This window comes from Pristiophorus japonicus, chromosome 2 (assembly GCF_044704955.1).
Source record: "Pristiophorus japonicus isolate sPriJap1 chromosome 2, sPriJap1.hap1, whole genome shotgun sequence".
In the NCBI taxonomy this organism is placed as follows: domain Eukaryota; kingdom Metazoa; phylum Chordata; class Chondrichthyes; family Pristiophoridae; genus Pristiophorus; species Pristiophorus japonicus.
In genome coordinates, this window is record NC_091978.1 from 348,281,291 (window position 1) to 348,306,613 (window position 25,323).

Sequence of the window (25,323 nt, forward strand, 5' to 3'; positions counted from 1 at the left end):
TGTAGCTCGAAGCTGCCTGCAGTTTGGAGCTTGTTAATTACCAGCAAAGTACTCCTTTTAAATTATTTATGTTCCTAAAATACTCCAAATGGCGGCTGTACTTAACACTGACTACATCTTATGTTTTTACTTTGGATTTCTGGAATTAGTGTTTGCCGTGAATGTCATAATAAATTGCCGGCTAATTGTTGTTCCAGGTTTGCGCGGAGCTGCTGCGCCAGAGAGCTAATCAGATGAAGGAGCTGGAAGAAAGCCCAGGAGTCTGCTTGGCTTCAATTCAGCTTTGCAAAGCTGAGAAGCAAGTGAGCACCCTGGAGATTCACACTGCAATTCTCAACCTGCAAACTCTGCTGTTAGAAGAACTAAGCACAGCAGGGTCAATGCCCGAGTCCGAGTGCAGCCAGATTGTTCAGGCACACATTCGTGTGAGTATTACTTAAAAAGAATTATACATTAAACAGGAAAGCTAATTTTCCCTCTCCTCATTCAAATTCTGTATGCTTAGCTTAAACAATCTGTTCTGACCTGTTTTGAATGCCTGTCAGGTCAAAAAGTTTTAAGTATTCTCTTTTTAAGTTATTATTTTAAAATTTAGCTTTACCAAAGGCTGGTTAAATGTGGGCACAAAATGTGAAATTTTCATACCGTACCTACTTGAACTGTGAATCACACTCGGCAGCAGAGTTAGAAGCCCAATTTTAACCCCTACGCCCGATGGGAACGGTGCATGCGGAGGGTTAAATCCCGGCAAGCATCCTTGCCTTTGCGTGGGACCTGCATGCTTGTCGGGAGACGGGCGAGGTCCTCTCTGCAAGCTGGCAACAGCCATATAAATATTCAACGGTCACAGCTGGATGGCACCAGTCGGAACCCGACGTCATTTTAAACTCTGGCCGCATGAGTTTCTCACAGTGCCGGCCACCCCCGGGGTATCTGCCGCAAATTTGATCCAGGGCCAGAAGAGGCCCAGGTGATGTTACGTTTTTACATTTCTTTAAGGCTTCCTCGTGAGTCAGGAGGAACTGGTGTGCTCCTTGGAATCTCACAACAAATCCTTGGGCCTTGCCTGTCCCGGGCCTTCCTTCCCAAGACTGCGATAGTCTTGGAATCCATTACCACCCCCCACCCACCCAAATCTGGTTACGTACCTTGCCGGGGATCATTCTTCGAGTTCCCGACAGTGCCTTGCTGGCACGCGATTTCCCACTTCCTCCCACTGTGGCAGTGTAGCCAGTAGCCTAATGGCAACGCTATAGGGATAATAAAGATTTGTTCAATAGATTCCCAACAACATGCACCTTAATGTCTTGTTGAACTAATGTAGATGACTGCTGTATTATTTGTTTGTTTAAGATGTGTTTTTAAAGTTTTGGTGACTAAACTGACTACAGTATTGATAATTGTGATTTTACAAATGGTTTCTTTTGTTGGCAAAGCAAAATACTGTGAGAAAAAAGACGATCAATTTTCATGTACACGATTCTCCAGTCCGCACCTCCACAGAGCAAGATTCCACACCAAGGCTATCGTGTATTCCATTACACTCACTGGCCCCAAGTTTCCACATGATTTGCTCCTGATTTTTAGGAGCAACTGGTGGAGAACGGAGTATCTTAGAAATCGGAATTCTCCACATTTAAGTTTTCTGCAGTTCTAGTCAGGTAGAACAGTTTCACTTTTGAACAGAATTTCTTTTTCAAAAAGGGGCGTGTCCGGCCACTGACGCGATTTGAAAGTTTCCACAGTGAAAACGTACTCCAAACTAACTTAGAATGGAGCAAGTGAAGATTTTTGTAGGCTTGAAAAAACCTTGTCGACACATTAAAAAATCAGGCACAGGTTACAAATTAGGCGTCCGGAACAAGGTGGGGGGGTGGGGGGGTGGGGGGAAGGGAAGTCATTAAATTCTACAATAAATCCTTAGTTATACTTATACAAATATTATACAAATAATTCCAACCTGAATAAAAATTTATAAGCAAAGAAAAGATTAAATAAACCCATGTTCCTACCTGTGTGAAAGTGCTTCAGGCAGGACATTCAGGCAGGGAGAAGGCTGCAGGAAGCCTCACAAGTTGAGGCAGCCGTTCCCGACGGCAGGGGGGGGGAGGCAGTGAGGGCCCGACCGACAGCAGCTGGGGGGAGGCAGTGAGGGCCCGACCGACGGCAGTGGGAGGGAGGCCGGGAGAAGGCTGCAGGAAGCCTCAGTGCTGATCATGGAAGGGCAATGTGGTTTTATTAAAAAATGGTAAAAATTGAACAGCTACAAAGAACTACAAAAATGGCCGAGTGCCAATGTTTCCTTCACACTGCGTGTGCACGAACGCTCCAACGCGCAAGCGCAGCGTTGCCGGCATGAAAAAAACTCATTTAAATGGTACCCGCCCCCGCCTACTTACAAAATCGTCGCGAGTGGTAGGCTCCGCCCCCTGGGAGCCGCGCCAAGCAGATATCGAGCTGCAAAGCGCTCGAGAATAGTGCGTTTTTTTTCAGACGCCGTTTTCGGCGCGATAAACAGGCGCCCAGCTCGGAGGGGCGCCTGTTTTGCCGCGTGTGGAAACTTGGGGCAATAGTAACTAAAGTGTTTCAAGTTCCTTCTTCTAACTTTCTCTCATTCCAGCTCTTCCTATCCTGTCCTCTCTCGTTCTCTCTTTCCCCATTCTCATTCCATCTCTTGCTCTCAATCCCTATTTCCTTTCTATTGTTTCACTCTCTTAACTCCTATTCACCCCATCTCTTTCCCTCCCTCTTTCTCCATCTTTCTCTCATTCCCTAATCTGTATTCGTTATAATCCCTCCTCATTTGATTCTCTCAGTTACTATTCAGTACTTGATGTATTCATTTGAAGTTTGGAAGATGCGATTCATTTCTTCTCTGGAATCATTGTCCTTCAGTTCAGAAGAGAGTAAGTTTGGTGGGGAGGCCCATTGCTGACATGTTATTCATTACCCCTAAGTTACTTCAATTCCTTCTCAGTCCTGTGACTTTTCTGCCAATTTTCTACCTGTGCTCTCCTTCTCCTGAAGCCATTGAGTCCTTGTTGAGTTACAGTTCCAAGGGTGCCAGGCACCCTCCAATAAGTTGCCCAAGTGGACATTCTTCATGTGTAGACCTGGACAGTGAGTGTCTCCAGGCTATCGGGCCTGCTGACTTCATCACAGCTGAGCTCAATCCTGTCTGTACACGCACACGTCTAGCAGCGGTTTATTTAGTAGCAATCAGGGGTGGAATCCTTGACCGATTTCCCTTCCCTAACCCAAGCACCTCAGCATCTGCCGCTGGTGGCATCAGCTAACTCAGCACAGATCAGGAATCAACCCTGGGGCCGCCTTAGTCTGTGTAGCTCAGCTACTCCACCCAGCGGAGTCATTGATGTTTGTGGCCGTGTGTTTCAATATCTTAAGACTTTGACGGGCAAGTCAGGATCTCCATTCATGGAAGGGCTGAAAAAGAAGAACAATTAAACTAAATTTCAAATAGTGACATTTTGGAAATGAGCTCCGATTTTTGTAAGTATGGACCCTCATTAGAATCTTGTGTTCTGATGAATGATTCCACTCAAGGCATTATCTATTTCTCTAATTGGTATCCAGTACACTTCCTATTTTCTATTTTATTTCATATTTATAGAATTACTTTTTCAACTCTCATTTTGTACTGTTGATCTGATGGTATGCTTTTGATCTTTGACTTATGAAACAGGCCTACGATCATATCAATCATAAAAATGTTAGCAAAAGGGGTCACACTCTACTGGTTGTGAGAGTGCTTTTGGGTGACTGGCATTCGAAAATGTCAATAGATAGCAAGGTGTCTCCTGACCTCCTGTATGCTAAGCATCTGTTGTGCCAAGGTGGACAGCAACTTGTTTTTCTTTCTGTAGGAGCTGGAGCAACTTGTTCGTTTGCATTCAGATACACTACAGCATGAGCTTACAGTCCAGAGTGAGCTAACAGAACGGAACAGCTGGACTGCGACACAGAGCAGATATCTCACTGAAGAAAGTACGGCACAAAGCAACAGTCAAATGTTTCTATGTCTACACCAGGCCATGTTCAAGTGTAAAGATACGATGGAAGCAGAGACTCAGAGGTAACAGCTTTGTGTTTCATAAGGAGAAAAAAAAAGAATCAGAATAATGGGCGAGAGAAACTGTAAAAAAACATTGGAGGCAATAATGCAATATGAGGTGCCACAGCCCCATATTATCAAGTCCTGAGGCCTAGTCCATGCCAGATGCACACTGTGCCCATGTATGCTATCACGAAGCATTTTGAACAGTGGCATGAGGCTCATTAAAGGAACAAGTTACATGTAAATGCGGGAAGATTGAGAAAAAGATTTGCAGGGCTACAGAGAAAGGGCGGGGAGTGGGACGAGCTGAAGTGCTCTTGCGGAGAGCCGGCGTTGGCTGAATTGCCTCCTTCTGTACTGTAACCATTCTATGATTCTGTAAGTTCCCCATAATAGGTTCTAGAGGGCTGAGCACCCATATAAACTAGGCATCACAACAAAAGCCTGTTTCCTTCATTTGCATATTTGTTGCTAAAGGTACTGTGGGGGTGAAATTGGTCTTGGAAGGTAGTGCAAAATGAGCAATAACCTGCTTTACACGCCGCCATGTTTTTTAAGTCAATGGAAAAGAAAATCGGGCAGGGTGCAAAGCGCGCTGCCAATTCATTATAGTCCTTTATGTACTGTCACCTGAGACCAATTTCACCTCCTGTATCTCTTAGCAGTATTGTTTTAGTCTTGGTGAATAAAGGAATCTACTGAACTTCCTGGACATTTCCTGCCAGGTGGTAGGATTCCCATAAGTAATAGGCACTTGTAGCCATTTTTGCTTTTTTCCCAATTGCAGTTTCATTCACTAGATATAGATAAGGAAGGCTTAGTGTTCATTGTTAGTTCATCAGTCCAGAAGGAACCTCCCATCTCCTTCCTGCATCCATCACAGCAACCTTAACTAGAATTAGTGGGCAGAACATCGCGGATATAATGAAGCAAAGGTTTTGTTACAAGCCAATCAAAAGGGTCTTGCTATATAGCACAGCGATGGTCTTCAAAATCATTACTACTTGCTGCACGTTGCACAAGTTTGCAATACAAAGAGAAGTTACCATGCAACAGGAAGTTAAGGAGGCATAGGACCAACCAGCGCCAGAGGAGAGTAATGAGGAACACAAGGATGAAATGGATGAAGGAGTCTGGCAGCCAGGAGGTCTAGTGCACCAGTCACTAATTGAGAAACTTTTCAATTAATTGAAAAAAGCAGCCCTTGCACAACCATTTTGTCAACATACACTAAACACTATGCCAACCATTCTCATCTACTCTACTTTGCCCATTCTTCTATTTGCTGTTAACTTAATATAGCCCTTCTTAAGGAAACTTTCTGGACTAAGGTGAAATAAAGTGCAATAAATGATTCACCAAAACAAAGAAATGTAATTCAAACCAATGATGATACCACAATGCTTCCCCATAGTAAACCTGTATGGTGTTTGTCATTGGAACCCAATCTTGTGCTCCGTCTAGATGCTAGTGCAATGGAAGTACCACACATGGTGGCAGGTTGCTGTTCATCAATGGTGGCTCCGCACCTCTTGATACCATGTGTGATAATGAAGTGATGCCTGTACCTGTCCATGACCTAGCACTTCTTCAGCGAATTGGGCAGTTGGATTGGACAGATGTGCTGTTTCCTGATCGGCAGCAAGTGTATCTGTCCTTCTTCCTACCAACCCCCAGATCCTGCAAGGTGGCCAGGAATATGCACAGGAAAAGACTGTTGGTCACCACTGAAGGAGTGTGAAGCCACCTATCAAGGTTCTCTCAGTCTGATTTTCCCCAGCTTGTCCGGTTTGGAAGTGAGAGCTTCCTGTAAGTGGAAGTTCCAGGTCTCATTAGCCCCCGTTACCGCATTCACAAGATAAACTACATCTGAATTCACTTCTGTCAGTCTATCTGCAGTCTTTTTGCACCTGCTACTCTGAAAATAAAACCAATAGATGCTTAGAGTGAGATACAAAAAAAGAAATCTGAGATTTTATTCTTTATAAGTACAAAATATTTTCTTTAAAATATAATCTACATGCATTTCCTTGGATGTTGAAATAGTGCACCCCACTTACACACATTTAAGCATGTATTGTTGCTTTTGGTAACTTGAATTTTAGTCAGATATTTTATTTTTTGCAGTTATTAAGTTATTATGGGTATAACTGGACTATATGGTTATTCATTTAAATGCGCTATGTTAATAATGTCAACATGTGTAAAGTAGATTAGATCAACATCTAGAAATTTATTTTACAGCCCTTCAGGTTTACCCACAGTCTCTCGAAATGCATTATTATGGTCACTTCTCCAGTTGTCTAAGAGCAGCAGAGTCTCCACCATTTTATATTGTCGCACGCTTTCACAGCTTGTTGATCTTCTGACAAGACATCATCTGTGTACGCTGCATTCAAGATCTGATCAAATGTTAACTTCTATGCTGTTTTCCAGATTAAAAGATGAAGAAAGAAACAGTCAGTTACTAGAAGATGTCAAGGAGCAGCTGGTGGTGAAGTCACTACTGGCTCTCCAAGATCAGGTAATGTTCTGCGGGTGAAATGCAGGCACTGCGCAATTTTAATATTTGCACTTTTTGCTTAGTGTTTGCTTTCCTGCTAAAATATATATACAAATTTGAAAATGACTTTTTATTATCACAGGCTAACTGTGATGAAAAATAGTCACTTGGGGTAATTTTGACAATGGGTGACAGTGTAAACCGGGCAATGGAAATGAAAATCGTGAGAGATGTATAATGGTCTGCTAAATCAATATCGCCCATTTTACACCATCAGCTAAAGTCAAAATGACCCCTTTTCTCAAACTTGCATATATATTTTTAAAGTTTATAAATAAAGTTTGATAAATAATCCAGTATTTGTAGAAATCTAAGAATGTATTTTTCATTCATTCATAGGAGATTATTTTGGTGAAAGGATGAAATCAGATGCTAAATGGGTGTTGTGCTAATAAGACACCCCTGTTTGAAAGTCTGCTTTTAGCATGCAATTTTGGATCTAATTGCAGAGGACCATAATTTGAACTTCCCTGGAAGTGTTAATCAGACACCCGCAGGTTTAGCACTCAGGTGCTGATTAGACACAATATTTGTGGAGCAGTATATGTGGGCTCCATGCATCCACTTCCACTGAATTGGCTGACACACATTAGCACATTTTAGCATGGCTCAGGGACCTAGTGAGAGGGCACACAGGTTCTCGGACACAACACTGGAAGTCCTGGTGGAGGGTGTCCAGAGGAGGGGGAAAGTCCTTTACCCACAGGGGGGAAGGAGTCTACCCCTCCCTCCTGTCCCTCTCTCCTGCAATAGCTGGTGCTGCTCTGCCTGGCCTCATCTCCTCCTCCCATTCCTCCTGCACACCAAGCACTCATTTTCTCCTGGTAACTCCTATAAGGTGTCCAATAATGTAGAGTAGCACAGCACTCGCTCTTGAAGTCCTCAGAATTTCCAGAATAAATGTAAATAGAGTGTTGGTTAAGTCTTGACAAAGTGTCCCAGAAAGTCTCCTAATGTGTTTCAAGAGTCCTCTCAAACCTCCTGCAGAAAGTGAAGCGGTAAAGTTGCACTCAAAATTCTCAGCAATTACTTGTTTACTCTTGTTGAGCTGGTTGCTGTTCGGAGAGGTCGTTAAATGAAGCGTTATCCACCAGACTGGCATGCAGCCTCTTTAATGAGCGCTAGCAGGCAATTTAATTGGGAATCAGCCCCTTAACGATCCTCCAGGTGGCCATTACTAGTGCTGACTTAAACTCCTTTACGAAGGAGGCATCTTGTGCTAAACATGGGCTAAACTGGCATTTCAGCTTAAGACCCATATTGGCCACCTCTTTACCTCTCTAGCGCCTAAAGTATTTGGCCAAAATCGCCCCATAGGGCTCAATTTTCCTCTTTGCCGATTTTTGGCGCCCAGGAGGAATGACGGGCGATTATTTTTGTCTGATTACGGCGGGGGAAAAAAGTTGGAACTTTCACCAAAGTAAAATTTCATTTTGGCGATGTGGTACCCGAAGTAAAATTTCGGGGTGCAGCTTCAAGTCTGTGCCAAAAGCTGAGGTTGCCAGGGTAATGAGAGCCACACTGAGAGAGGTTTCCAGGGTAACGAGAGACACACAGAGGGCTGAAGCTCTGCCTGCAAGTTGAAGGTCCAGGGCTTGCAGTGGCAGGGGAGCGCAGCGTGAGGGGGTGAGGATTGCCTGGGACTGCAGCAGGACCGGGAGCGGGGGAGTGCCCGGGAGGGGGCATTCAGGTCGAGATTGCAGCAGCGGAGGGACTATTCGGCCCGGGATTGCAGCGGGACTGGGGATTGGGGAGAGGGTGGGGGGAAATGCCAGAACAAGTAATCTTTAATGTAAAGAGTTGAAAAAGGAACGTACTTTAACACGATCGTTATGAACTATCTTTATGACCAAGACTAAACTGCAAAGAAACAGCTGCGATACAGACCTGAGCGCAGATTTTATTAATTTAATGTAGGGTTTATCTGATTGGTACTTAAGGCCACTCTGCGGCGTTCTTTTAAAAAAAAAAATCGCTTTAATGGCCAAAAACGGCACGGAATGTGGCGTACAAAAAATCCGGCGCTGACAGTCACCCCGGCGTACAAACTTTGAGGAAAGTTGCAAAATCAAGATTGCTCAAAAATGTTCAGCGGCTGGCAAAAAAAAGCACTCACTGATGGCGAAAATTGAGCCCATGGTCTTTTATTTAAAAATATGCTTTGTCATCAAATAAGGGAAGCGTGTGTAACAACAGAGGCAGTTGTTATGGGTGAGTTCGATTTATCCGGGATTGATTGGAAATCTATAAAGAGTGTACAGAAGTGAAAACATGATCCTAGACATAATATTAGAATGTTACGTGGACCAATTGGTTAAGGAACCCACGCAAGTAGGGACACTATTGGACACTGACAGTCACCCTTTGCACTATTGGATCTAATATTAAGTAACATCTAGGCACTATCAAAACAGATCAGAGAACATCTTACAACAATTGACCACAATATGGTGATGCTTTAGGGTTAGGCTTATGATGGAAAAGTGAACGAGTTTAATAGAAATATTCAACGTTACGGAGACAGATTTAGAGACAATGAGCAGCGAGCTCCGGAAACTCGCAGCATCGCGAGTGAGGAAATTAATAGAAGTAAAGTCGATCATGTTTAGAAAAACTATACATGGAGTATAGATAAACAAAATACATGAAACACAAAAGGATAGTATGCAGGTACAGCAAGTGATCAGGAAGGCCAATGGAATCTTGGTCTTTATTGCAAATGGGATGGAGTATAAAAGCAGGGTAGTTTTGCTACAGCTATACAGGGTATTGGTGAGGCCACACCTGGAATACTGCGTGCAGTTTTGGTTTCCATATTTACGAAAGGATATACTTTCTTTGGAGGCACTTCAGAGAAGGTTCGCTAGGTTGATTCTAGATGAGGGAGTTGACTTATGAGGAAAGGTTGAGTAGGTTGGGCCTCTACTCATTGGAATTCAGAAGAATGAGAGGTGATCTTATCGAAATGTATAAGATTATGAGGGAGCTTGACAAGGTGGATGCAGAGAGGTGATCTTATCGAAATGTATAAGATTATGAGGGAGCTTGACAAGGTGGATGTAGAGAGGATGTTTTCACTGATGGGGGAGACTAGAACTAGAGGGCATAATCACAGAATAAGGGACCGCCCATTTAAAACTGAGATGTGGAGAAATTTCTTCTCTCAGAGATTGTAAATCTGTGAAATTCGCTGCCTCAGAGAGCTGTGGAAGCTGGGACATTGAATAAATTTAAGACAGAAATAGACATTTTCTTAAACGATAAGGGGTTATGGGGAGCGGGCAGGGAAGTGGAGCTGAGTCCATGATCAGATCAGCCATGATCTTATTAAATAGCGGAGCAGGCTCGAGGGGCCGTATGGCCTACTCCTGTTCCTATTTCTTATGTTCTTATACATACCATCAGAACAGTATTCTAACACAGGAAAAAGACTATCGAGGGGATAAGGCTAAAGTATAAGGCTATAAATAGCATGCTGGATCGAAACAAATATAAAAACTAACTAAAGGAGTTTAAGGAACCGTCAGCAGAACTAAAATAGAAAATAAGATTAGAATAACGGGGAATATTAAAAGAAGTGTCAACCATTTCTATAAATATATTTGCAGTGGTAGGTGAAAAAGGAAGATTAGCAACTATACTAAATTAATTCCTCCTCTTGGTGTTCACAGTCTCTCAGCTTGGAATTTAAATGTTAAGGGTTGGGGTGTACTGAGGAAGGACAAAAGAAAGAGAAAATTTCAGATAAGGCAGATACTAAAAAGCTGAGAAGGCCCAAGCCCTGGATGGACATCAAGCATGGTACTTAAAGAAGTGGCTAACTAAATCAGTCGTGTACTTGTCATTATCTTTAGGGAATCTTTTGAAATGGGATCAGTGCCCAAGGATTGGAAAGTAGCTAACATAACAGCAATTTTTAAAGAGACATGGGGTGATTCAGGAAGCTACAGGGCAGCAAGCCTAAAATCTGTTGTGGGTAAAGTTTTAGAAGGCATCCTGAAAGAAGGAATCATCAAAAATGAAATGGTAAGAAGGAGTCAGCATGGATTTATTGGAGAATGATTTTGCACAACAAATTTACTGTAGTTCTTTGAGGGACCTTGTTGACATTGGAAATTCTGTGGATGTGTTATATTTAAATTTCAACAAAACTTTTGGTACGATGTCCCACAAATGATTAGCCCACAAAGACGGGGCCTGAAATTCATTGATATACCGCCCGCTTACCGCCCAAAAATGCAAGTTTGGTCAAGAAACACGTACATACCGCTCGGCAGAAGATTCATCATTGACATACCGGCGAGCAATAGACACACCGTCCGCCATGCAGAACAGCCCGCATAACGCCCAAAAATGCAAGTTGCATGACATACCGCCGATATACCACCGTAGCTGCATACTGTCCTGGAAAAGGTGGTTTTACTCGATCTTAAGTGAGCGGGAATGGGCAGTAGTGCTCTGTGCCGCCATTTTGAAATCAGGAACAGTCAGCAAAAGCAGCACTTCAGTTTTTCTGAGGTGAACAGTGACTTTACAGTGGGAAAGGTATTTTTATTGGTACAGAGTACATTATTTAGATAGAAGGCATTTGAATTAATATTTTTTTCATTGAAAAATCATTTGAGTTTAACTCAGGATCTTTGAGGAGATTCTGGAGATTTAAAAAAAATGGGGCCTGTACTATCTCGGCCTGTATTGCTGACTACCTAATGCAGTTGGGAGAAGGTTTATTGAGCAGAGTTATCAGGGTACTGGAGGAGGTCACAGACTGATGAGGAGGAGGAGGCCTTATCCCCAAAGGATTTTCGGGAGAAGCGCTCATACTTGGACCTGACCGATCGACAGTGTGTTCGAAGGCTGCGCTTCCGAAAAGAGGTGAAATTTGCCAGCTCATTAAGGCAGACCTGCAGCCCAGTACCACCAACATTACTGCACTCTCTGCCAAAATGAGGGTGACTGTGGCATTTTCCTTTTATGCATGCGGCTCTTTCCAGGCATCAGCTGGGGACATATGCTGTATTTCTCAGCACGCTACTCATCGCTGCATTCGACAGGTAACCGAAGCACTGTATGCATGCAGGATGTAATTTATAAACTTCCCAATGACCAGGGAGGCACAGAGTGAGAGGGCAGTGAGATTTGCACATATTGCCAGCTTCCTCAAGGTGCAGGGTGCTGTTGACTGTACCCATATTGCCATGTGAGCAGGAGGCGGAGGTGTACTGAAACCGTAAGGGATTCCACTCCCTCAATGCCAGCTTGTCTGCGACCATACACAGCACATAATGTGCAGTGAATGCCAACTTTCCAGGGAGCATCCACAATGCGCAAATCTTGCGTGAGAGCACTGTCTCTGACCTGTTGAAGTCTGAGCCACAAGGTAAATGCTGGATGCTGGGAGGCAAAGGGTACGGCCTCGCCACCTGGCTCTTGACCACCCCCCGCGAAACCCTCAGACAGAAGCCGAGCATCAATATGATAAGAACCATATAACCACATGTAATATTATCAAAAAGACAATTGGAGTGCTGAAGCAGCGCTTTTGATGCTTGGACCACTCGGGAGGCAGGCTGTGCAATACCACCCTGAGCAGGTTGCTCAGTTTACAGTGATGTGCTGCATGTTGCATAATTTAGTAATCATGCGGGGACAGGAATTGCCACAGGGGACTGCAGGACCACCTGAGGAGAGAGTGCAGGAGACGAATGAGGAAGAAGAGGAAAATGAGGGGAAGGAGCTTCCAGATGAACCCATGGCACCAACCCCCCAACACCACAGCAGAGGGCACGCGGAGCATATGCCACTGCAAAATTGTTACGTCAGTAGCTCATAAATGAAAGCTTTGCTTGAATATGGAGAGCTGCGTTTTGGAACCCTGATGATTGTTACCCCAAAAATTTGACACTGTACAAAGAGTGCTTAAGTTCAATTGAAACATTTATGTAAAAATGTAAAAAAATATACAACAATTATAAAACTTCGTAAAACTTATAACTCATCATCTGAGGCAATCCCTCAGAATCGAGGAAGACTTGCCTCCACTCCCAAAGTGAGTTCTTTGATGGCTGAACAGTCCGATATGAGAGCCACAGACCCTGTTACAGGTGGGACAGACATTCGTCGAGGGAAGGGGTGGGTGGGGCTGGTTTGCCGCACACTTCTTCCGCTGCCTGCGCTTGGCCTCTTCACGCTCTTTGCGTCGAGACTCGAAGAGCTCAATGTCCTCCTGGGTGCACTTTCTCCACCTCAGAAGGTCTTCGGCCAGGGTCTTCCAAGTGTCAGTGGTGATGTCGCACTTTACCAGGGAGGCTTTGAGGGTGTCCTTATAACGTTTCCGCTGCCTCCTTTGGCTCGTTTACCATGAAGGAGCTCCGCATAAAGCATTTGCTTAGGGAGTCTCGTATCTGGCATGCAAACTATGTGGCCTGCCCGGCGAAGCTGATCGAGTGTGGTCAGTGCTTCAATACTGGGGATGTTAGCCTGGTCAAGGACACTGATGTTGGTGCGCCTGTCCTCTCAGGGGATTTGCAGGATCTTGCGGAGACATCATTGATGATATATCTCCAGCACTTGAGGTGCCTTCTATACATCGTCCATGCCTCAGATCCATACAGGAGGGTGGGTATTACTACAGCCCCGTAGACCATGTGGTAGATTTGAGGACCTGGTCTTCAAACACTCTTTTCCTCAGATGGCCGAAGGCAGAATGGCGCACTGGAGGTGATGTTGAATCTCCGCATAATGTCTGCCTTTGTTGATAAGAGGCTCCTGAGATAAGGGAAATGGTCCATGTTGTCCAGGGCCATGCCGTGAATCTTGATGATTGGAGGGCAGTGCTGTGGAGGACCTTTGTCTACGGATGTTAAGTGTAAGGCCCATGCTTTCATATGCCTTAGTGAATACATTGATTATATCCTGGAGTTCAGCCTCTGAATGTGCGCAGACGCAGGCGTCGTCCGCGTACTGCAGCTCAACGACAGAGGTTGGGGTGATCTTGGACCTGGCCTGGAGGCGGCGTAGGTTAAACAGCTTCCCATTGGAATATATAACAATTGTAAAACTTTGTAAAACTTATAACTGTAACTTTGAACAACTGTAACAACTTTAACAACTTGAAATACACTATAAAAATCAAACTTCAAGTATTTTAAATGAACAATGAACACCTGACTACAACAAAGCACCCATTACTGTCCTCAACCTCGACCGCATACTCCCCCACACTTGGGACACACATCCCCAGACCCGCCCCCCCCCCCCCACCCACCGTTCTTACTCCCGCCCTCCCCTTTCCCACTGCCCCTAAGCCCGGACCTCCCCATGGTGGTACCAAGCTGGTGTGCAGCAGTGTGCCCCAAGTGCTGTTGCTGTCGTTGTGGGGGTCAAACATTGCAGGCGCAATGAATGGGGCCTCAGGAGAAGCTCGTGATCCGGAAGGCACGGCTTCAGGGCTGGAAGCAGCTGGCAGCTCCCCACCCTCAGGTGCTGTCGACCCAACTACTATGACACGGGGGGATTCCGCGCCATGTCCCGATCCCATCGATTACCGCATGGCATCGACAGAGTCAGCGGCTCGCTCCATTGCAGTGATCAGACGCAAGATATCCTCCGACTGTCGTTGAGATAGTGCTGCGATGTTTCTGGCTATCGTAGCCATGGCCTTGAGCAGCTCTCGACCTATGTCGCTGCTGGCCTGTGACTGAAGCACCATGTTCAGGTATGCGCCTATCTAACTTGTAGCAACGGACCTTTTCTGCACCAATCTCCGTCGCTGCGGCAAAGGCACTGCAACACTGGGGGCATGAATATAGAGTCGGTGGTGGAGGATGTTCCAGCTGGCCCTCAAGGAACTGGTGTATCCTTCTCTGTCCTCACCCCCACCTCCACCGACTCTTCCTACTCTCTGGCAGGGCTGAAGGCGGGAGAGGGTTGAGTGACACCAGAGGCGGAGGCAGTGGGTCAGTCGTCTGGTCTCTCTGCGGAGAGTCTGGTCTGAATCCTCAGAGTCTAGAAGTACAAAACAACATTTAAAAATGTTTGGTGCCAGGGGAGGAGTCAGGGTTACATGAGTACATGAGCACAGTGGCGTAGTGCAGTCTTACTTAAATGTCCACCACTGCTGCATTACTGCATTACATATCACAGATAGACAATACATATACATATGCATTGCGTTACATGCCCCCAAGATTGCAGTACATCACATGAGCCCAACATTACAGTACAATAAACTTACATTACATGAGGCCAACATTAGAGTTACAGTTACATTACATGACATTACAGGACCGTAACACAGACCGGGGATTGTATTGAACTAACCATCCTGTGCGGGTGAGTGAGCTCCAACGCCGGTGGCGGCACGGTTGCTATCCCCGACAAGCGACAGGGCACGGATCTCAATCTCCGCCAATGGTTCTTGGGTTGTGGGTCCTCCCCCCGTACACCGCTGACCTGCTGTTACTGCAGATGTCTTCTGTAGAAAGTGAAGTAAATGAAAGTGAAAAAATCTTCAATCCATTTAACATCCTGATGAATTTCGGGTCGTTGGACTTGGATTTTTATATAACACCTTTCACAGCCACCGGATGTCTCAAAGTGCTCTACAGCCAATTAAGTAGTTTTGGAGTGTAGTCACTGTTGTAATGTGTGAAACGCAGCAGCCAATTTGCACACGGGAGCGAGAACATTTGAAAGGGCAAGATTGCGGGATTTACTCATATCTTGCCATGCAAATGTCCTCAAAACTCTTGCATCTGACAAGAGTTTTAAAATACAAAAAACATTATAAAATAAAATTCATAAAAACATATTGTTAAAAACCCTCCCTAATAAGGTAAGTTTATTTTAAACCATAATTTAAAAAACTTTTTTAAAAAGCGGAAAAATATTTTTATTTTATAATATATAAATAACTTTAATTTAAATTAATAAAAATATGTGCTGTATTTTTTCTGTTTTTTATTGAATGTTGTGTGTTTTTCGGGGGGTTGTCATTCATAATAATGGGAACTCCAACTTACGGAGTTTCCATTATTATGAATGAGAACATACTTTACCTGATTGGCTGCCCAAAACCATGTGACTGCAACTCCAGCCCTGCGCACATCCTGACGTGCACACCTCAGGAGGCCTCAGGACTGGGAACTCGCTTGGGTGCAGCAGGATAAGGTACGTGTGCATTTTTTAAAAGTTTTTTACCCCATCGCCCATGGGAAGCAGCCAACCTGGATTTCTGGGCCATAAGGTGCCCCCGTGGCCAGGATCAGCTAAGACTTGTGGAAGTGAGGACTTTATGAGTCTGAAAACTGCTGAGAGTTTGAGTAGCAATTACTACAGCTGTGAGATTTTGCAACAGTTTTTTTGCTTTCAGGATAGATACCTTTGAACTGCCTGTGGGTCTGTGGGTTTTGCAATACTTTGCCTTCTCCGCCACTACAATAAGCACTTCTCAGGACCAACTTTGCGAGTCCCAATGGCCATAACCTTTGTATGACATGATGATGAGAAGGAACATGAGAGGATGTAGGAAAGTAGAAAGAAGTGCCCTTCAAGATATTACTTGCATCCACCAAGAATATGCTGGCAACAACAGTCCTATAAAGAGCTTAGTAAGGAGCTCCGTATGAAAGAGTATATTGTATTCCTAACACAGATGAGACTGCATACAGGGAGGTTAAAGTAACAGTGACCTCAGTCTTTATTAAGACACTCCAAAGTCAGGAACAGGCCTTAGGGGCCGGCTTATATACAGTGCTCCCAAGGGATGCTGGGATCCTTTGGGACTTCAGGGGATGCCCTCCCTGGTGGCAGAACATGGGAGTGCATGCTTTACAGATACACAATATCCCGCCCCCCCCGCCCAAAGTCAAAGTGAAAACTATTTACAAGGTGAGGCGGTCGGGAGCCTTTCTTTCCCTGGTGGACTGCCTCGGTACAAATGTCTGTTCTGGTGTGTTGGCTGTGCCCTTGCTGGGCTGGCGTGTTGTTGGCCCTGCAGGGCTGCTGGGTGAGCCTGGCCTTGCTGGGCTGTTGAGCGTGATGGGTTCAATTTCCTGGTCCAGGGTGGTGTCGTTGATCCTTTGGGTGTGTGCTATGGGCTCGAAAAAGGTGGTGTCTGCTGTGGGTTGTTCAGGGCAGTCTGTGAACCGCAGCATTGTTGGGTCCAGGTGCTTTCTGCAAATTTGTCCGTTGTCTAGTTTGACTACAAACATCCTACTCCCTTTTTTAGCTATCACCGTGCCGGCGATCCACTTAGGACCATGTCCATAGTTTAGCACATACACAGGGTCATTCAGATCAAATTCCTGTGACGCAGTGGCGAGACTATCATTTACATTTTGTTGCTGCTGCCTGCTCTCTACCTGATCATGCAGGTTGGAGTGAACCAGCAAGAGTCTGGTTTTAAGTGTCCTTTTCATGAGTAGCTCAGCCGGGGACACCCCTGTGAGCGAGTGGGGTCTCGTGCGGTAGCTGAGCAGTACTCGGGACAGGCAGGTTTGGAGTGAGCCTTCTGTGACTCATTTAAGGCTCTGTTTGATTGTTTGTACTGCCCGCCCTGCCTGCCCATTGGAGGCTGGTTTAAACGGGGCCGAGGTGACATGTTTGATCCCATTGTGGGTCATGAATTCTTTAAATTCGCCACTGGTGAAACATGGTCCGTTGTCACTGACCAGTATGTCAGGCAGGCTGTGGGTGGCAAACATGGCCCTCAGGCTTTCAATGGTGGCGGTGCTTCCCGACATTATTTCACATTCAGTCAATTTTGAAAAAGCATCCACCATCACCAGGAACATTTTACCGAGAAACGGGCCCGCATAGTCGACATGGATCCTCGACCATGGTCTGGAGGGCCAGGACCACAAACTTAGTGGTGCCTCTCTGGGCACGTTGCTCAACTGAACACACGCGTGGCATTGCCGTACACAGGACTCTAAGTTAGAGTCGATACCGGGCCACCACACGTGGGATCTGGCTATCGCTTTCATCATTACTATACCCGGGTGTGTGCTGTGGAGATCCGAGATGAACGTCTCCCTGCCCTTTTTGGGTAGCACTACGCGGTTACCCCACAACAGGCAGTCTGCCTGAATGGACAACCCGTCCTTTCGCCGCTGGAACGGCTTGATTAGCTCTTGCATTTCAACGGGGATGCTGGCCCAGCTCCCATGCAGTACTCAGTTTTTTACTAGGGACAGCAGAGGATCTTGGCTGGTCCAAGTCCTAATCTGGCGGGCCATGACAGGTGATTTATCATTTTCAAATGCTTCCATGACCATCAACAAGTTTGCGGGCTGCGCCACCATCAACAAGTGTGCAGGCTGCGCCATTTCCACCCCCGTGGTGGGCATGGTAGCCGACTGAGAGCATCCGCACAGTTCTTAGTGCCTGGACTGTGGCGGATGGTATAGTTATACGTTGATACAACGAGTGCCCACCTTTGTATGCGGGCTGAGGCATTAGTATTTATCCCCTTGTTTTCAGCCAACAGGATTATGAGGGGCTTGTGATCGATTTCCAGCTCAAATTTGAGGCCAAACAGGTACTGATGCATTTTCTTTACCCCGAACATACAGGCTAATGCCTCTTTCTCAATCATGCTGTAGGCCCTCTCGGCCTTAGACAATCTACTGGAGGCATAGGCGACAGGTTGCAACTTCCCCGCAACGTTAGCTTGTTGTAATACACACCCGACTCTGTACGACGACTCATCACATGATAGCACAAATCTTTTACACGGGTTATACAATACAAGCAGCTTGTTGGAGCATAAAATGTTTCTGGCTTTCTCAAAAGCAATTACTTGTTTTTTTCCCCATACCCAGTGCTCACCTTTACGCAATAACACATGTAGGAGAAGTTACCAAAATAGTTGAGTCCCAGGAACGACCGCAACTCCGTGACATTCTGTGGCCTGGGCGCGTTCCTGAAAACCTCTGTCTTGGCGTCTGTGGGCCGAATGCTGTCCGCCACAATCTTTCTCCCCAAAAACTCCACTTCTGTTGCCACGAAGACGCATTTCGACCTCTTCAGCCGCAGCCCTACACGATCCAGTCGCTGGAGGACCTCCTCCAGGTTTTGTAGGTGCTCGACGGTGTCCCGACCCGTGACCAATATGTCGTCCTGAAAAACCACCGTGCGTGGTACCGACTTGAGTCGGCTCTCCATGTTTCTCTGGAAGATCGCTGCTGCCGACCGAATTCCAAACGAGCATCTGTTGTAGATGAACAGTCCCTTGTGCGTGTTGATGCAGGTGAGGCCCTTCGAAGACTCCTCCAGCTCCTGCGTCATGTAGGTCGAAGTCAGGTCGAGCTTGGTGAACGTCTTGCCTCCTGCCAGCATCGCAAATACTTTGTCTGCCTTAGGTAGCGGGTATTGGTCCTGTAGCGAGAAACGATTAATAATTACTTTATAATCACCGCAAATCCTGACCGTGCCATCACTTTTGAGTACTGGAACAATCGGGCTGGCCCACTCGCTGAATTCCACTGGGGAGATGATGCCCTCCACAAAAGTAAGGAAATGAATGGTCAGTTCATCTGTTTTTGGTGGTCATGGCTGTTTGAGGACTGTTACTCAGAGCACCAGGAGAACTTCCTGTGATTCTTCAAATAGCACCGTGGGATCTTTAAATGCAACGTTTTATAATTGTAAACCTCCATAATTCTCTAAATGTAATACTGTAGACTGCAATATTGTTACTGAGGTAACAGACTACTATGGTCTCAGTGGCTCATAAGTATGCATTGGTACTGCCAAATAATTTCCTTAAAACTTATATTAGGTTCTTAGTTCCCTTCTAATTCTGCTTTGGAACTGCAAAACCTCTTTTTTTGTAACCTGTCAATCAAGTGATATTATTCAGTATTACTAACATTATCATCATAGGCAGTCCCTCGGAGTCAAGGATGACTTGCTTCCACTCTAAAAGTGAGTTCTCAGGTGACTGAGGAGTCCAATGTGGGACCTACAGTCTCTGTCGCAGGTGGGGCAGACAGTGGTTGAAGGAAAGGGTGGGTGGGGAGCCTGGGTTGACGTACGCTCCTTCCGCTGTCTACGCTTGGTTTCTGCTTGTTATCAGCGATGGGACTTGAGGTGCTCAGCCCACTCCCAGATGCCCTTCCTCCATTTTGGGTGGTCTTGGGCCTGAGATTCCCAGGAGTCAATGGGGATGTTGAACTTTATCAAGGAGGTTTCGAGGGTGTTGCTGAAGCAGTTCCTCTGCCCACCTGGGGCCTGCTTGCCATGTTGAAGCTCCAAGTAGAGTGTTTACTTTGGGAGTCTTGTGGTCAGGCATGCAGACGATGTGACCCGCCCAACGGAGCTGATCGAGCATGGTCAATGCTTTGATGCTGGGGATGTTGGCCTGAGCGAGAGCACTGACATTGGTGTGTCTATCCTGCCAATGGATTTGCAGGATCTTGCGGAGGCAGCGTTGATGGTACTTCTCCAGCATTTTGAGGTGTCTGCTGTATATAATCCACATCACTGAGCCATATAGGAGGGCGGGTATCACTACCCTGCACTACCACAATCACATGCCCTGTAGACCATAAGCTTGGTGCCGGATTTGATGTCCCGGTCTTCAAACATTCTCTTCATCAGACGACCGAAGGCTGCACTGGCGCATTGAGGGCGGTGTTGGGCCTCGTCGTTAATGTGTGCTCTTGCTGACAGTAGGCTCCCGAGGTATGGAAAGGGTCCATGTTGTCCAAGGCCTCGTCATGGATTTTTATAATCAGGGGGCAGTGCTGTGTGGTGGGGTCAGGATGGTAGAGGACCTTTGTCTTACGGATGTTCAGCGTAAGGCCCATGCTCTCGTATGCCTCGGTGAAGGTGTTGACAATGGCTTGGAATTTGGTCTCCAAGCGTGTGAAAATGCAAGCGTCGTCCGCGTATTGTAGTTCAATGACAGAGGATGGGGCGACCTTGGGTCTGGCCTGGAGGCAGCGGAGGTTGAACAGATTCCCATATGTTGCACACCAGCTACCACACGGGCTTAGCAGAGCAAGGTCTTGGCCTAGTGGCAAGGGAATCCAGGACGACTGAAGACCAGACTCTACTGTATGGGCCTAGATGCCTACGGTGGGATGTGAGTCATAAGCTCGGCACTGAGCAGCGCCTTTAGGAGAGAAGGTGAGAAATCCGAGGTGTGGAGAGTGAGGGTGAGAGACTTGAGGCAATGCTTTACTCTCCCGGGTATTGGTCCCCGGCTAAGGGCAAACACTGGGGCCCTTTTAGCATTTTTTAGCTCCATGCCACTCCATCTTAGTGTCGTGGTGGGTCGCAGGAGGAGAGAGGGCAGCCGCTGCCATTACACGCACCACGTGTCCGCCGCGATTCGTCCAGCTGTCCTCGCCTCCGCAGTTGAGTGGGAGCGGCGGCCAAAGGGAAGTCGCGTCGCTAACGGGGTCGGGTCAGCTCTGCAGTCGAGTGAGATCCAAACCTGTGAGTTGGTCGGGAGCTCCCCATACGCCGACAGTGCCTGCAACATTACCTTAGTCACTCTCCGTCTTCCTTCAATGTCGTTTCAGCTCTGCTTCCATCGGTATTGTTTTTTATTCAGAATATAGTGTATATCTCCAGCAAAAAAAAATGGTATGAGATATTGAATAAACAGCTACAATTGAATATCAGGGTTGACTATGTCCTGAAAGATGTTTGCTCCCATCTCGGCCTAATTCTGTAACGAGAGTTCACCTGCGTATTGGGAAAGTACTGCTTTAATATACAAGAGTTCCTTTTCCTTAGGTGACTTTTCATCAGCTTATTCTGTCACAGAAAGTGTTTTCTCTGCTTCATGCCATGTTATTTAAGTTGGCAGTTTGACATCTGGAAAAGAGGCAGAAATGTCTCCAATCACTTTGTTCCGTTTCAGCGCTGCATTACTTCCAACAGTTTCATTTCTCCAGTTTGATGGTCACGGAAAAAATCTCCATTCTTTGTCAGCTGCTCCCGTATAATTGGCAGGCGTGAAGCTGTGCTGCCTGACCATGGCCTCTTTCACTGACTGAGATACAGATATACATATATGAAAGGTTCAGAATTCTTTCCATGTGTTTCTAATTAAGTGTAAGCTGTCTATTAAATTGACTCACGTCTGCTTCAGAACTTTTCTGTGGTTACACTGGATTAATCTAGCCTGCATCATGACTACTTTTAAGAACATAAGAAATAAGAGCAGGAGTAGACCACTAGGTCCTTTGAGCCTGCATTCAATAAGATCATGACTGATCTTTTACCTCAACTCCACCTTCCCGCACTGTCCTCATATTTTGAACCATATTAGCTCATCTGGCAGGAGTGATATATGAAGAAAGACTGGATCGACTAGGCTTATATTCACTGGAATTTAGAAGAATGAGAGGGGATCTCATAGAAACATATAAAATTCTGACGGGATTGGACAGGTTAGATGCAGGAAGAATGTTCCCAATGTTGGGGAAGTCCAGAACCAGGGGTCACAGTCTAAGGATAAGGGGGAAGCCATTTAGGACCGAGATGAGGAGAAACAACTTCATTCAAAGAATTGTGAACCTGTGGAATTCTCTACCACAGAAAGTTGTTGAGGCCAGTTCGTTAGATATATTCAAAAGGGAGTTAGATGTGGCCCTTATGGCAAAGGGTATGGAGAGAAAGCAGGAATGGGGTACTGAAGTTGCATGATCAGTCATGATCATATTGAATGGTGGTGCAGGCTCAAATGGCCTCCTACTGCACTTATTTTCTATGTTTCTATCTGATGATTAGTATATCTATTTTTAAACATAGATGAAAGCCTGGATATTTTTAAGACCCGGTTTTAATTTGGGCGAGAGGCAAGCAGGGACCAGTGGGGCATGTGACATGCCCGCCCTAACTCACCAACATGAGGCCTGAGCCATATTAACTCCAGGGCCTCAGTAACATACTCCAGGCCTGAATCCCGCCCGAACCTGGCATGAATGATGTGGAGTAGGGCCAATGGTCAGGTAAGTTGTTGGGGGGGCGGGGGTTAGGAGATCAGTGTCGGGGGTGGGAAGCCTGAGTCGGGTAGGCCCTAGGTTTCTTGCACCTCCAGGCACAGCAGGAAAATCTTTAAAAAATAATGAAATAACTTCTGAAATAATGAAACACTCTGACCTCTCCGTCCTCGGACTCCTCCACTGTTCCAATGAAGCTCAACGCAACTTGAGGAACAGCATCTCATCTTTTGTTTAGGCACTTTACAGCGTTTTAGACTCAACATCGAGTTCAACAATTTCAGACCTTAACCCCCGCCCATATTTTGCTCTTATGCATTTCTTTCTCTCTCTGTGTTTCCCATGGCAGCTGGTAATATTCCTGCCATTCACACTCCATCTAAACTAATCTTTTTCTAACTTCTGCCATTACCATCTTAAATCAGCCCATTTTCCCTTTTGTCTCTCAAATCTCTCCTGCCTTCCACCCTATCACAAGCCTTCCCTGTTATTCTTCCGCCCCTCCCCCTTTCAGTACTCCTTAAGAATCTGTTCTTTCAAACATTCGCCAGTTCTGACGAAGGGTCATCGACCCGAAACGTTAACTCTGTTTCTCTCCACAGGTGCTGCCTGACCCGCTGAGATTTCCAGCATTTTCTGTTTTTATTTCAGATTTCAGCATCCGCAGTATTTTGCTTTTGAAATAACTTCTGACCTTTTTGGCCCTCTTTTGGGCCTGTTGCTCCTTGACACCCGTTGTTCCTGGAGAGACTGCCAATTTGACTGAATTAATTGATTTTTTAAATAGATTTCTTGATGACTGGCAATGTTGGGAGTATTTTTCTACTTCTGGCAGCTAGAATTAGCATCAAATATTCCCAAGAAAAGAAAAAGAAAAACTTGCATTTATATAACGCCGCTCACGACCACCAGACGTCACAAAGCGCTTTACAGCCAAAGAAATACTTTTTTGAAGTGTAGTCATTGTGGTAATGTTGGAACGCGGCAGCCAATATGCACACAGCCAGCTCCCACAAACAGTAATGTGATAATGACCAGAAAAATTGTTTTTGTTATGTTAGTTGAGCGATAAATATTGGCTAGGACATCAGGGATAATTTCCCTGCTCTTCTTCGAAATAGTGCCCTGCGATCGTTTACATCCACCTGGGAGCAGACGAGGCCTCGGTTTAAAGTCTCATCCAAAAGACGGCATCTCTGACAGTGCAGCACTCCCTCAGCACTGCACTAGAATGTCAGCCTAGATTTATGTGCTCAAGTCCCTGGGGTAGGATTTGAACCCACAACCTTCTGACTTAGACAAGTGTGCGACCCATTGATCCACAGCAAGCCACTCAGTGTATGTGCCAAAGGCAGTGTAAACTAAAGCCTGTTCTGCTTTGCCCCAAAAATGTGTCTTGACGCAACCTTGGAGAGCATGCCGTGTTGCGGCAACATTAATTTTTTTCCATTGAAATTTCTAATATGGTAGCAATTTTTGTTACATTGTGGATAATGTTTTGCTCTTAGAGCGAACAGACAGAGGAAATTTACATCCCGTCATTCTGTGGTGCATTCAGCCTATGATGAAAATGAAGCGCTTTTTAAAAATTATTATTGCTGATCATGTGGTTTTGAGGTCAGTTACTGCTCGCAATTTCTGCAAGTTGCAGATAATATACATTACAGACTGGGATAATTTCAGATCCATATACTTCACAAATATTTCTTGATAGCTTTCTGGGTAGATAATTTATTTTTAGTGATGTTGGTCATCACTACTGTAAATAAAATACAATATATGAAATACTAATCATTTACCTGTTTAATGGTAAATAAATGTGGCTATTGGTTTCTAACCTTAGCCACTGTCTGGTACTCAAGCCAAAGAGATTACGCGCTGGCACATAATATAATCAAGTAAGCTGGCGTACAGTGGCAAGGGTTCACTGTTTGACCTCGGGTTCCTCTACATTTGCCAAGATTATTGGGAAAATAAAGGTACATCTGGCTCACAGAGTAACTGTTCTTCGGCACAATTTGTCTCTGTAAATGGTGGGGGGGGCGGGCAGGGGCGGGGGCGGGGAGGTCTGCAGAAACGAGAGATCATTGACAGTGAATCCAAATATATCTACGACAAATTTCCAAAAATGTAATGGAGATCCATTGGTCAGATATCATGATCTGACTTTTCCTGTAGATCACATATTCTCTCTTGTTTGTTTACATTGTCTTTTATACACTCAAGTGCAAACATTCCAAAAAAGAACGGAGAAACATCCTATATAGCTAACTTTGATCCATTTTTGTCATCCCTGATTTGTGATGTCCCTTTTTACTTTTAATGTTAAAGGCCCTATATAAATACAAGTTGTTGTTGGTGCCTAATGACCCTGATCCCTCACTTAGAGAGTTGTTAACCCGTGGAATTACCTGCCGCAGAGAATTGTTGATGCCAGTTCATTGGATATATTCAAGAGGGAGTTAGATATGGCCCTTACAGTTAAAGGGATCAAGGGGTATGGAGAGAAAGCAGGAAAGGGGTACTGAGGTGAATGATCAGCCATGATCTTATTGAATGGTGGTGCAGGCTCGAAGGGCCGAATGGCCTACTCCTGCACCTATTTTCTATGTTTCTCTGTGCTTCTTGGGCTACATTATTCCCATCCTGCCTAAACAATGTTCCCAGAAATATCTTATTTGTCTTTCTACTACCTGATCTGCTACACACTTTGGGCCCAAGTT

The 25,323-nt window shown here is 45.4% G+C and overlaps 1 protein-coding gene across 2 annotated transcripts in view; it reads left to right on the forward strand.

Annotated features, from left to right (window-relative positions):
* Nucleotides 1-25,323, forward strand: part of LOC139234884 (limbin-like) — a 260,436-nt gene that overhangs the window by 197,118 nt on the left and 37,995 nt on the right. For both annotated transcript variants that reach the window (XM_070865720.1, XM_070865730.1), the window contains exons 17-19: nt 198-425; nt 3,885-4,093; nt 6,512-6,599. In XM_070865720.1, the coding sequence (XP_070721821.1) occupies nt 198-425; nt 3,885-4,093; nt 6,512-6,599 (525 nt within the window). The remainder of the gene's footprint in view (nt 1-197; nt 426-3,884; nt 4,094-6,511; nt 6,600-25,323) is intronic.